The sequence below is a fragment of the Adiantum capillus-veneris genome, chromosome 6, assembly GCF_014529385.1.
Source record: "Adiantum capillus-veneris isolate H3 chromosome 6, ASM1452938v2, whole genome shotgun sequence".
Lineage (NCBI taxonomy): Eukaryota > Viridiplantae > Streptophyta > Polypodiopsida > Polypodiales > Pteridaceae > Adiantum > Adiantum capillus-veneris.
In genome coordinates, this window is record NC_140936.1 from 93,897,978 (window position 1) to 93,912,227 (window position 14,250).

General features: G+C 42.8%; 1 protein-coding gene and 1 long non-coding RNA gene across 2 annotated transcripts; one reads left to right on the forward strand and one right to left on the reverse strand.

Moving 5' to 3' along the window:
* Nucleotides 1–680: 680 nt before the first annotated feature.
* Nucleotides 681–3,826, reverse strand: LOC147455906 (uncharacterized). Its single transcript, XM_086514531.1, has 2 exons — nucleotides 2,194–3,826; nucleotides 681–1,332 (listed from the first exon to the last, which is right to left on the reverse strand). The coding sequence occupies exons 1-2, from the start codon at nucleotides 2,888–2,890 to the stop codon at nucleotides 1,088–1,090; spliced, it is 942 nt and encodes a 313-aa protein (XP_086370657.1). The 5' UTR covers nucleotides 2,891–3,826; the 3' UTR covers nucleotides 681–1,087.
* LOC147455907 (uncharacterized) lies at nucleotides 1,339–2,186 on the forward strand. Its single transcript, XR_015188421.1, has 2 exons — nucleotides 1,339–1,677; nucleotides 1,785–2,186. It is a non-coding gene; the product is annotated as an uncharacterized LOC147455907 (long non-coding RNA).
* Nucleotides 3,827–14,250: the final 10,424 nt, after the last annotated feature.

Below are 14,250 nucleotides of genomic sequence, written 5' to 3' on the forward strand. Positions count from 1 at the left end.
ATAGGTACTAAAGGACTTCTGTATATTGATTGACACTAGATTAATATATATCTAAAGGGTCATTCTATGAAACATCCTAAATTGTGCCACTCAAGTTTTAAAATCCCATAGCTATAATTTTGGGTCAGTTCAGTGAATACAATGTGGCTCTTTTCATTCAATTCTTTAATTTGCAAATTTGTTTTGAAAGTGTGTAGCAAAATATATGTTTTAATGGCACACAATTGTGATAGTAAAAAACATTCTTGGATGATAAATTTTTGGAGCATAGCGGATCGCAGAACTATATTTGAAAGCAAATTAAGGACTATGAAATCTATGGAGAGTACAACACATGAAGTGAAAAAATTAAAGAAATTTTTATGTTGGGGTTCATGTGATCTTAAAAGCAAGGGAAAATTACCAAAATACCCCTCTCATTTGAGGAAATTCCCAAAATACCCCTCAAATTTCAAAAATTCCAAAAATACCCTTGTATCTATTTTGGTTGAAATGTTCAAGATTTTCTAATCTTCATTCGTTTTTGACTATTGAGATCCGTTTTTGAGTGCTCAGCATGTAATTTGTTACCATCGCAAAAAAGGCAATTATGTCTAAAAATAATGAAGCAATTCATCTCCAAAGCCTACTTAACCAACTCAAATTGTAGTTTTAGCATCTTGTACGATAGACAATCACTCTTCTTGTGAAGACCTACATAAAAATTTATTTTTCGAGAAATTTAGTCTCACAACCAAGGGTATTTTGGGAATTTTGGAAAATTTGAAGGGCATATTGGGAATTTATGACAAAATATCGGGGGCATTTTGGGATTTTTTGATATTTGAGGGGTATTTTGGGAATTTCCTCAAATTAGAAGGCTATTTTGGTAATTTCCCCTAAAAGCAATGTACATTCACAATTTTGGTTAGATTTTGAAGGTGGCAACAATATACAAATGCCATGGAAATCAGAGCCTTTACGAGTTAGCTAGCCTAGAGTCAGAATTCTGAGTTTATTAAAAAAGGCCGGTTGCTGGTAGGCCTGTCTGGACCACCAATATTTATAAAGCTTACAGCTAGTGGATAATAATACAAGAACATTAAGCTCATGCAGCCCTTTTTGGACCCAAACGAAGCTCTAGGTCTATATTTATGCTGCATGAGCTAAGGGTGTCTTTGAGTAAAGACCTTGTATTGTCATATTTTAAGAACTTGCAATTGAAGGCACTTCTATCTGTTCTGGGCAGCATTTTAAGGCACAACTTAGCTGGTTGTTGAAGCATATAACACTTGGATGCGGATTTTGTTCGGCGTTTGCTGGCGGTGGCCAAGAGTAGGCTCCTTGATCTCTCTGCTTGCATACACAAGAGAAAAAACAAAAATAAGAAGAAAATTGGATTTTAAGCACACCTTAAAAAAGACACACATGAAAGCACTCCCTTTGTCTAATTATTCAAGGGGATAAATGAATATGGTCTTGCAAAATCTGTATAGTTGACATGAGCAAAGTCTGCCATTCTTGTAGTGTTTATGTTGGCTTTTTTAATTTGATGGGATTGCATCCACACACCAACACCCGCATCACAAGAAGATTTTAACATTTTCTCATGTAGGAAAACTGAGTCTTTTTCAGTGTTTTTCATACAATACATAACATCATGAGCTTCTACTCGAGAGGCACCGCATACCTAGCTAGGTATGATTGGGGTCAGCAGGGGACCGCCGGCCCCCCCACCGGGCCGACAATCCCCTGCCCCCAATCGTACCTAGCTAGGTATGCGGTGCCTCCCTCACAAAAGCTAGTGATATTGTTGAGGTAAGTCGCAATGTGGGAATAATTGTGAGAATTTTTTTAAAACTTCTTGTGCATGTCGCAGGGGTTGAACCATAGTGGGTGCGCTTAAAGCCCCTCATCTATGCAGCTATAACCGTCATGCCTAAGAGGTTTCAAGCATGGGACCTGCCCTAAAATCACTAAAATCCTGGACATTTTGTTATATTCCATGATGTGTTTTGCTCTCACAATATGATCAACTGAACTTTAATATAGACAAGGTGGTCTGTGTGTGTGTTTGTGATCACCATTCACCAATTAGCTCTCTCTCTCTCTCTCTCTCTCTCTCTCTCTCTCTCTCTCTCTCTCTGTGTGTGTGTGTGTGTGTGTGTATTAAATGAATTGTAAAAGAATCTTGCATGTTTAGAAAACCATTACCTCTGTGCAAAGCGGGCAATGCTTGAAGAAAAGCTTCTGCTGCTGGTGGGATTAATCCATTCTCCGGGAAAGTTTCTTTCCCACAGGAGGAAAATGCAACAGAGTCATCATAATGAGCCTGACAAACACCATGATTGGAACCAGCATCACCTGCTGATCTGCATGAAAAGGTGTGTGCATCCAATGACTTTGCACAAACAGACGATACGTCGCTGGCGCAACAACAACGTGAATACTCTGCACTATCAATGTCTTTAAAATTTACAGAAGTACTGGCTTCATGCAATGCAGATGACAGACTCTCTGATGCAGATACTGATATACAAGAAGGAGACCCTGCATTCGCGTCTGCAGCAATATTAAGGAGATTGAGTGCACGGTCCCGTCGATGAATGTTCATGTGCCCCCCCAATGCTTGCGCGGATGTGAAAAGACGTTGGCAAAATGAGCAACGGTAAGAGCGAGGTGGCCAGTTGCTCATGCGTCGAAGATCCTCTTCAAATGCTCTTGCCTCAGTATCAATATTCTCTGAACTCATAACTTCTCTTGCATTTCTTATTTCATTTGCAATCTCATGATGATGACCAGCAGGACAAGTTCTGTATGGTGTAGTAAGCATGGCATAAATCTTTTCGTTGGTGGTGGTCGTCTTGAGAGGGCAAGCATGTGGTTTCTTACTGTCTGCAGAGAAAAGCATGCTGTGTGGATAGTGAGAGCAATCAAAAGCCGATGTCTGTGCCTGTGCGGCGGCGGCACATAGAAGCGGTGAGGAAGCTTAATGTGCTGTCCCAAAGAAATAGGCCATAAGGGGATCTGTTTCCCTGTAAAGTTAAAACCTAGCTAAAAGTCATGTGCTGATAATTAAATTAAATGCCAAAACTGGCATCCATATATGGAGAGAATGGAGAGATGTAGAAGTGAAAATGCTGCATGTAGAGAAGGGCTACAGTCAACCACATCACAGCCGGGTGGTTCATAGTTGATTTCCCATCATTGTTGGGGCTGATTTGCTTCTGTGGAGAATCTTCAAGCTTTATTCAACGTCCCTAGTAGTGCCTATTAGCTAGAGAGAAGATCGAGAGAGAGAGAGAGAGAGAGAGAGAGAGAGAGAGAGAGAGAGAGAGAGAGAACATTCTAGTGCATCAGGCGGGATTTGACTTGAGAGAGAGAGAGAGAGAGAGAGAGAGAGCTTGAGAGCGCCTTGAAGCCCTAATACCTACCTGTGTGTGACATGTTTATGTTTACAGCTGCTACAAGCTTCTGGTGCATTGTATTTGTGTGTGTGTATGCGCGCGCACGAGAGAGAGAGAGAGAGAGAGAGAGAGAGAGAGAGAGAGAGCAAGCATGCACGGCATACAAAATCATATTGCAGTACTACACGTACAGCTACAACTTAGAACTAGAGCGGCTGCTTCAATATGTAATGCGGAAGCCCCTAGCTAGAACCTGTAGCCATATGAAGCTGCCTTCACGCATGCGCCATTGCGGCATGATAGAAAGCTCGTGAAGAAGCTGCTGCAGCGTAGTACTACTACTCTTATAATATCTGCACGTTTAATCAGATCCACACCTCCTCTTTTTATAGCTTCATTCATCTACCGTGTATCATCTCCCTATGTACGTCTCTCTCTCTCTCTCTCTCTCTCTCGATCAAGCAACAAGCAGCTAGCGCCTAAAAACCTCGTATACGCCAATATTGAACGGCCCGCAAGAGAGAGACATGGGCCATTCGATTGCCGCCAGGCAGGCACAGAGAGATAGGGTACGTACTACAGGTGAGAGTCTAGAGAGCTACCCATGAGAGAGAGAGAGAGAGAGAGAGAGAGAGAGAGAGAGAGAGAGAGAGACGTTACGTGCAAATGCGCGTGTAAAAGCCTTGTGTGTGTGTATGTGTGTGTGTGAGAGAGAGAGAGAGAGGGCACTGTGTATGTGTGTGCGCGCGCGCGCGCGCGTGGAATCATACATTGCGGGCAAGTAAGCGTCTGCGAGAAGCTCGCTTTCATGAAATGAAATCGCTGTGAGAAGGCGCTCTCGCTTTCACACTTGGCCGCTAGCCAGCTTGGGGCTTCTCTTTATTTTGATGAGATGAGAGGGTATCCACTGTGGACTAACTCTTTCTAGTTGAACAGTCAAGCATCAAGCTCACCTCAAAACCTTCAAAAGTTCACAGACTCCTCAACGGACAAACCAAACAAACTAGGTACCCACCCTCTCTATCAACCTCATGCTCATAAGGCATCTTATTATTCCCAACTCTTCACTTGTCCATTTCATTTTGAGTATTACCCCTTTTTTAAAAAAAATTCTTGGAAATGGAAAGGTTTGTATGCCAACTAGAAGTAGTCTCTCTCAAGATGTGTATCATATCACAAGAATCACAAATGTATACATTACAAGAAGCTGATAGTTTTGTAAATAGACCGATAATGTAAATATAACATGTATATTGAAATATTATTATTATTATTAATCTTTATATATGGATGCGATATAAACACGTTTTGATGAATGGTTATCCCGAACTTGCCAATGACAATGCCCAAATGCAAAGCACCATGGATCTACCCCAAATTCTCTCTCTCTCTCTCTCTCTCTCTCTCTCTCTCTCTCTCACACACACACACACACACACACACACATCTTACACGATGCAAAAAAATAAAAATCAAGTTTGATAGATTGGTTTAATACCCCCATTCTCCACTTGTAGGTCTTGAGTTCAAGAGTCGTCATATAGATCTTTGAAGGTTCATCTTAGGTTAAAACATGCACCTCCCTGCCTCTCAGCATGTGTGCATGCATGCACACACACTCTTCCCTTTCTCAATTCCACAATATCTCACTTCCATTCAAGCCAAACTTTTCCCTTCCTTACACCTAGTTTGCTTTATTTCCAACTTTTCACACGCTGTCTAGTTGTCAAAAGTCATTTCAATTTGGATATTGCATACACGTTAGTAAATGGACTTGCAAACCTTAAAATGGAATCTTTTTGTTGAAGTACTTCGGGACAAAGGAAACAACATCACCAACAAGAACCGATTGATGACAGTGGCACATCAATCCAACAAATAATTGTCATGTTGATACCTTGTTCCCAATGTTATAAGAATGGCAAAAAAAAGCGCATGCTTTGAGTTTTAACCTTTGTACAACGTGGACTAGTACTATATTATTCAACTTAGAGAAAGCTCACTATCACCACCATTAGAAACAAGCTAGCATGTGTGTGTGTGTGTGTGTGTGTGTGTGTGTGTGTGTGTGAGAGAGAGAGAGAGAGAGAGAGAGAGAGAGAGAGAGAGAGAGAGAGATTTTTGTAGGTTTTTGGTTAGTAAAAAGAAGGGGGGGGGGGGGGGGGGGGGGGGGGGGGCACATATAAAGAGAGAATAAATTAGCTCACATGTGCAACCCAAAAAATGAGCTCTATAACATTTACTTCCCCACATAGAGGACTTGATTGAGGCTACCTATGCTCTTTTGTATTTGGTGATAGCAATGCATAAATTCTGTAGATCTATGAATATTGTAGGTATATATCCTTGTAATGAGTGTCTAATTATTATATATTTGTCTGGACAGGAGTGATGTAATTACAAAGGTTTGTGGATGTGGTTACGAATAGGATTTTCAAACTCTAAAGTAGAGAAAGAAAATATTTAGTGATGTCTAGACATGAAGCTAATATGAATGGTACTATCGAGTCTTTTGGAACATTCAAAATCCAAAATAGAGACCTATATGGATTCCAACACGATTTTCATGGGATGAAATGGCTTAGAAAGTGACCTCAAGTGGAGTGTCAATTTAGTGATGTGTCAATTCCAGATGCCATGGCCCATGGACATGCTAAGAGTAGCAAGAAGACCATCAAGACTAAAGTTTGACAGAAGAAACCTCACGACGGGGATGCAAAACTCAGATAGCACATTGGACATATAGAACAATGCACAATATTACAACTAGAATGCAAAACGGTATATGATATTGAAGCTATCATACCAATGGAATTTGTTGCTCTCAGCCTTAGATTAGCAATAGAACATGATATGGATTATAACCCAATTGTAAAAAAGAAGCTGGATGAGTTACTAAAGCTAAATGAAATCAGAGAGAGTGATTTTGGAACAAGACTCTGGTGTAGCAATGAAGAAAACACTGGCATGACAACAAACTGAAAGTATGGGAATTCAAAAAAAGAGATCTAGTTTTGCTATACCAGTCCAAGCTAGGCCCAAAGAAACCCATTTTAAAAATTTCATGGTCAAGACCATATGAGATTGATTGGGTATTCTCTGATGGATTAGTCAAACTAAAGGACTTTTTGAGGCTGATGTTGCATGGGGTCTATAATGCGTCAAAAATTAAATTGTATTACTCAACTGCAGCAAAGCCTCCAGCACAAGTCTCTGAGGTAGCCAGATCATCAAAGTCCGAAACCCTCCATTGGACTTGTTCTTAGTAAGGTCTGAAGTTGTCAGAGTCAACCATACTATTCAATGAGAGAATGATATGAAGGTCACTAGAGTCCAAACTCAAATGCCAGGTATCCAAATGAGATTTGAAGTAGCTAACAATCACTTGCAAGGCATTAATTTGTGTATCTTTTTGGGTATCCCACTGCTAATTAGTATAAAAAAGAGACAATGTATGATCATTACATCGATAACGGCTATTGTTTTTCCAAGGTGTACAAAGAGTGGAGCATTTCATGGGTCGAATGAGAATCACTATGTGACGAGTGTGCAACCATGAAACCATTACATCACCTCTGTTGCACATAGAGCCTTCTGCCAAATAGTTTCTTCCTACAACCACTACGCACATAAGCGCTCCTGTGCATGCTTAATTTCCATCACCAAGCTCTTCTAGCGAGTTCTCTAGCTTCTCAATGCAAGCCATTTCTCAAAACTTAGAGATGGGGGCGAGAGGTGCTCTCGCTTCTAGAGTGATGTAGACTGTTTTGGAAGAACAACAACAAGCAATAGAAGAGATAACATAAGGCTTAGCAGAATAACAGTCACAAACAACGATCTCATATCAAGCCATATGCAAGTATGCCTTCATGGACAACTAGAGGAAACTACTCTTGAAACTGGAGTATGACAGTGATATTGGATGCATCAAAAATCCCAATCAACATGGCCATCATAGAATAGGTAGTAAAAAAATTTAACGTTGATATAGCTGCAATCATGATTCGTGGTAAGTTTTGTTGTAATCTCTCATGCTGTCAGATTACCTTTTGAACAGAAATCTCAATCATGCACTGTTGAAGCAATAGCAATTTCTTGAACAAAACACCTGGATCTAGAAAGAAGAGAATATCAAATGGACAATGGAGTAGAAAGCAACATATAAATTTGTTGTTGAGGTAATCAATTTGAAGAATAAACCAACCTATGTTTTAGAAAAGCTCTTTAGTATGCTACTAGCTAGAGCACTGACAATGAATGCCCCATGAACCTGGGCTCTGTTCTGCAGAATAGTATAGTCACATAAATAGCCAAAGTAAAGATTCGGCATCTCTTCAGAGCATGGTATGCATGGTAGTACTTTTACTGAATCACCTATGTATTGGACCATGTAAATGTCAAAAATATCAATCCGAGATTAGCATGATCAGAAGGTCAGAAAAGCCAGACGCTAGCCTTCGATCATAACACCCAAGGAACCCACCGAATCAACAATACTTGAGACAACTAAGAAGCACACTCTAGATCGAATTGCAGTCAAAGCTTCTGAAAAGGCTTCTAAGAAACCAAGATCGACAAAATAATTTTGGGATCAATTTAGCTCCAAAACCAAGAAGACAACAAGAACATTGGGGAAGAAAAGTTCTAAAGTATCCATTGCATAGACGGCATGAACATCTATAGCCATGGCTATCGTACTACGAGGTAGTGCCCCTGAGGTTGTCAAAAGAGTCCAACCAAGAAACGGAACAACAAAAAGATCTGAACAAGTTGCCACTGGTACAAGATAGGACACACCAATCATGTCAGGACACCGGCCAAGCCGAACAAGACAAGGGCAGGGCCGGGCTAGGCGGTGTGAAATGGGGCGTCCAACTAGGGCAAAGGGCCAGGGGCTTGCCTATATAAAGGGTGGTTGGGTGGTGGACTCTCAGACCCTAGTTTCCCTTGTCTTACACTGGTATCAAATATAGGGGAGAAGGAGCCATGGGAAGGGGGGAAGGTTGCATGAAAGGATGCTCGTGTTCTCTCTCTCTCTCTCTCTCTCTCTCTCTCTCTCTCTCTCTCTCTCTCTCTCTCTCTCTATCAAAGGCATCCCTCTCTCCCTCGTTTTCAGCAGCCAAAAATGAGCATGGCCTTGCCTGACAGTGCAAGCCATGGTGTGCAAACGGCTATGCAAGAAGGCGACCGTGCAAGAAGGTGGGGCCGAGGCACCCTGCGCGTGCAGATGCCCTTGCTAGGCAAAAGGCCGAGGCCACGAGGACGCGGGCAAGCCCGTTTAGCAGGAGGAAGGGCCGAATTTCGACTTGCCACTACAAGAGGTTGTGTGCTCTTGTGACGCTGTTAGCGACGAAAATACATTGGGTTTTTATAACCCCCGGCGTCGCTAAAACCGTCGCTATGAGCGTCGCTACGAGAGCGTCGCTATGAGCGTCGCTATATAGCGACGCATATAGCGACGTTTACACAGAAGACTATAGCGACGCTCATAGCGACGCTACAGAGCCATAAATAGCGACGCTCATAGCGACGCCCGAGAGAATATTTTTTTGGTGGCAGGGCATTCAATGCCCTGCCACCCATCAACCATATTGTACTTGATTCACTTTTTAAAAAAAGTGCAAAGGTAGATAATAGACCCAAAATAGTCACCCACAAGACGCATTGTTTGCAAAATTGACAATTGTACACATCATAGGCAAAATGAATTGATTGGCAAATGTAATAATGACAATTGTACAACATCATAGGCATAAAGAATTGATTGGCAAAAGGAACTGCGGTGACAAATGTAATAATATACATGGTTCAAAAAGACGTATAAAATCCGTCTAATGATACATAAGGTATGAGAAACCCTAAACTAATGCTATCTAGCTACGGCTAAACTGACGTCGTCTAGTCAGACGTCTCATCGCGTCCAAGCGGCGTATCTGTCGGATTCTGCATAAAAAGACAATAAGACAGCTTTCAGTAAGTATAAACATATAACGACATTTATAAAACAATACAAAAAATAAAAAAGAGTAAACCCTAATACTAACCATGCCGCCGCGAGAACTGAGAATGTCCATCAGGGCGTTTAAGCCCTTCCTGCCTGCGTACTCGCGCTCGTACGGTGTGGGATCACGTCCTGTCATCGACCACTGTCAAAACATACAAAGATTTCATTATGTTAGAACTAAAAAACTCATAAACCCTAAACTATCGAACATGCATAAAGAGCAATGTGAAAAGACTTACAAAATCGGCCTCAAATGATGCCCATCCACCGCTCCCCAAGTGGTGCGAGCTCCCTGCCTCTACTCGCGCTCTGGCTGCATCCTTTTGTTGCTTCCACTTGTCGGGATTCTCGCGCGCTGCTTTCTTCGCATTCTTCCAATCTTCTTTGGCCAGCCAATCTGGCATGTTCCACCCATTCTTGATTGCTTTTTGCACTTCGGAACTCTTGTGTTTGCAGTATTCGCGCATTCGAATCTTCATCAGGTCTTCATTGAAGCGCTGATCCCGTGTTGGAACGGGAAACTCATCATGAAGTTTGCTGATCACTCTGTTTTTTAAATCACTTGGTACTTCACTCCATTTGTTTAGTATGTAGTGTCTAAACAGCTGAGAGCAAAGACCACGCATGCGCGAGATCACCTTCTTGCTGTCATCATCCATGATGATGCCGCCGCTGATGTCGACGGAGTAAGGCAAGCCCTCTGGCCGGTGACGCGTGAACCTGGGTGTCCCGGCAGGGGTCTCTAGCGGCGTGTCGATGGGGGTACGGACGTCAGGTGTCTCCACCGGCGTCTGGGCCCCGAAGCGAGGAGTGTCGAGTGGGGTGGCTCCTGGCGGAGTAGGTAGAGGTGTGTAGCTTCTAGGAACAGTCAGCCGTGCAAAACCTGGCGTAGATGGCGATGCTGTGGCTGGTGTGGGGGCGGGCAAAGAAGGGGAGGGTAAAGAGCCTCATCGAACACGAGGCGGTGTGGAGGCATCGGTGGCGGAATCCCCACAACAACTGCCACCGCCACCACTAGAGCGCCGGTGTCTAGACGAGTGTGAAGCTCGTCTCGTCGACGCCGAAGCTTCGGAGCGCGCCGAATGCTCCGAAAGAGAGGGAGATGCGGATGGTGTAGGAACGCGCGATGATGCGCCAGAGCGATGACGCTCCACGTACCACTGTCTCTGCTGCGGTGACAAAGAAGAAAGAAACTCCTCATCATCCATACCTGCATTAAACACACGAATATTTAAACTTAATATTGAATGAATAGAGTAGACAATGACGCAAAGACCATTAAATACAATGACGTAATGACGCATATAAATACAATGACGCAATGAATCGAGTGATAGAAGAGGCAAGTCGAAAACTCAGAATTTTCAATCAAAATATGTGAGCGTGAGTAGAAAAGAGCGTTATACACCATGGAAGGTACTTAGAGAGCCAGAGCTTTTACAACACGGAGCAAAATTGTTCAAATACAATATTTGTGGCTTTAAGAGATCTCTCTCTCATCCTCACATAACTGAGCATAACTTCCTATATCTATATAGAGCTCTCCGTTTAAACACATATCCTCTGTTTCATTTTGTAGCTCCTCTGCATGCACCCCATATAGAGTAGTAGCATCTTGATGCTCGTCTGGCACCACCGCAGCGCCTTCTAATTGAGCATCTTCTCTGATCTCCTCCATTGATGTCGTTGTGATTGGCACATGGTAGCCTTCATACGTCCTTGCACTACGAGGGGCTACCTCTATGACGTACCACCAGTTTGATGTAGACTTTGTAGGATGAAATATTACCTGCTAGAGCCACATAACTTACATGAGAGCTTTCAAGCACATAACTTGTAAAAGGGGGATGTTAACTATTTACATACTTACTTGTTCACAATGCTCGGGTAGTACGAAAGTGTCTCTTAGGTCAGTCCATTTCTTAGTAGAATCCACCTCAAGAAAACCAGACTCTCCTCTACGCACAGTAGCGTTGCGACCCTCCATGATTATCTTGAACCATTGCACGTCGAACAAGTCGACAAAAAATCCTCTGTAATCGATCCTCAAAATCTCTTGCAGCGTGCCGAAGTAAGTGAGTTCCGCCACCACAGGATCTGCATCAGAGGAACGTCGTCGACTAGACTGTTCAAATTTTGCCATGATTCCACAATCTTGAGTAAAACGCTTTTTGTCGATTCGTTCCACCCTAAAATGTCGACCTTTACACCATGCTGCTGTGTATGACTTATACTACAATGAACAAAGATTATGAGTGGCCGTTCAAACGTTTATAAATAAAGTCACTTGCTAGTCGTACATTGCAAACTTACCTTGGTCGCACAACCCCGAGAGTACTCCCACTCTTCTTCAGTCACTTCGTCACCGCATTGTTGTGCGCTTTTCAATTGGTTGTGCAACCATCTTAAGCTCATGAAGGTTGGTAGGCTCTCCAGAACCGCTGGATAGTGCATCGGTGGTCGTCTTCCGCGTCTCCACTCGATTCGTGCCCTTTGTCGCTCTTGCTTTGCATCCTCATATTGTGAAATCCACTTTTGCATCACTGGATTGTGAAGCATGCAAAATCGGTTGATTTTAGCCTCTAGATCTTCCGTCATCTTCTTCTCAACACCGAGATTGCACATGACAATCCCAGATATGCGCTCATCATCTATGGTTCGCCATAGCGTGTCCCGGGATTTATCAAATCCGTCTAGCCACTCTCCAATGTACACTAGGGACTCTGATACCAACCAACCTTCTGCCATGCTACCCTCCGGACGTGCCTTTTGACGCACATATCCCTTAAGCGTTTTCATGAAACGCTCTAAGAAGAACATCCATCTGGAATGAACTGTGCCAGCTATTTCCACCTCATCAACTATGTGAACAAGAAGATGCACCTGAATGGTTAGCATTGTAGTAGGAAAATGTTTCTCAAACATGCACACAAGCTCCGCAGCATTTAGTTTGGCGAATGGTATGGAGTCTACGTTGATCTCCTTTTGTGAGATCCATTGCACCAGCTTTGCAAGTTTGTAGATTGTGTTACGGATGTCGAGAGACAAACATCCCTCAATGGCAACCGGTAAAATAAACTGTAAAGTATGTGCAGCAATGATATTAAAGTCCACATTTTATGCAATGATATTAAAGACCACTATGAACGTACCTGACACATTTTATGCCAATCGTGTGACTTCAAACCGGTAATCTTTCCTTCTTTAGTAAAACACATTCGGAGCGAGTGCATTACGCCAGTGGGGGTCCGCAAAGATCGAATGGCCTCTTTTACTTTGCGTTCTTGGGCTCCTGTGAAAATCCATGGTGCTTTAGGGAGTTTTATCGATCCATCAGACGCTGTTTGCGGCCAATATTGCTCCATACGATCCACATTTCTAAGGTCAACTCTGGCTCCCAAAGTATCTTTCTTGCCGGTCAAATGGTCCCATAGTAGATTACCCACATTCTTGAATATGTGCATTGGATCGAGCAAGTGATTGATCATGAGTCGGGGCCAGTATGGTAACTCGTACCATAGAGATAGTCTCTTCATCCCTGGAGGCAATCCGTCATCGCACATCTCCTTCTGCTCTAACCATGCTTGTGCAGACATCCTTGGTGGCTCTCTTCCCAAAAAGCCGTCGCGTAACACATGATTCTCTGGAAGATACGCTTGATGACCTTCGTAGATTTTCTTCTTCAGTGAGTGTGCCCTACGTGCATTCAGTCTAGGTCCACATGTGACACATGCTCTATATCCGCTTGTTTGAAGCCCTGCATGTATACACATGATAATAGATCAACTATGGGAAAAAACAATATTTACAGTGTCTGAGTGAGGAGTGTCAATATATCACCTGAGCATTCTGTTAGCCCGGGATAGTCATGCATGGTCCACATTAGAATGCCTCTGATCAAAGCATTCCGTCGTCCTGTGTGTCGGCTCATATCCACCACCTCTATGCCAATCCACAATTGTTGTAGCTCTTCCAATAGTGGACGAAGATACACATCCATATTCCCCACTTTATATCGCCCTGGCACAATCAAGCTTAGCCATAGGTGCCCCTTCTTCGTAGTCAACCACGAGGGAATGTTGTAGTTGACGATGACAACGGGCCATACACTGTAAGATGTTGATCTTTGACCAAATGGATTTACGCCATCCATAGCCAGGCCTAAGCGCAAATTTCGAGCTTCCCTGGCAAAATCCGACCATGTTCCATCTATATGTTTCCAGGCTGCGCAATCTGCAGGAATTCGTAGCACACCATGCGAAGATTTATTCTCCTCATGCCATGATGCTAGGGCGGCCATGGACTTACATTCGAAGAAATTCTTGATGCGAGGAAGCAGAGGAAAATGTCGCAAAACCTTTTGTGGAATTTTTGTCCCGTGGAGATCTACTCGATATCTTTCGGAATCACATTTCGGACACTTCTCCATGTCTGTGTATTCCCCTCTGAAAAGAATGCAGTCATTAGGACAAGCGTGGATAGAATTGTAATCCATCCCCAAGTTTCGCAAAATCTTTCTTGCTTCATCTCGGGAATCTGGCATCACATTGTCAGCTGGTAGTATGTGCTCTTTCAGCAATCTACACAACATAAAAATATGATACAGTCGTGTAAAAATCTATCAGATCATTGTACATTTAGAGTTCTATTAAAGTAAACTAATTGTAATAGATCACCTGAAAAGCGCTGTGACGCTAGTGTCACTCCATCCAAACTTTGCCTGCATGTTGAGAAGAACCAGGAGTGCTTTCAATCTAGACATACGTGCTCCATTATACAATGGCGTATCGGCTTCACTTTTCATATCATCATAGATAAGCCTTTCTGAATCCATGATCGTCTCGATCATTTCATCAATCT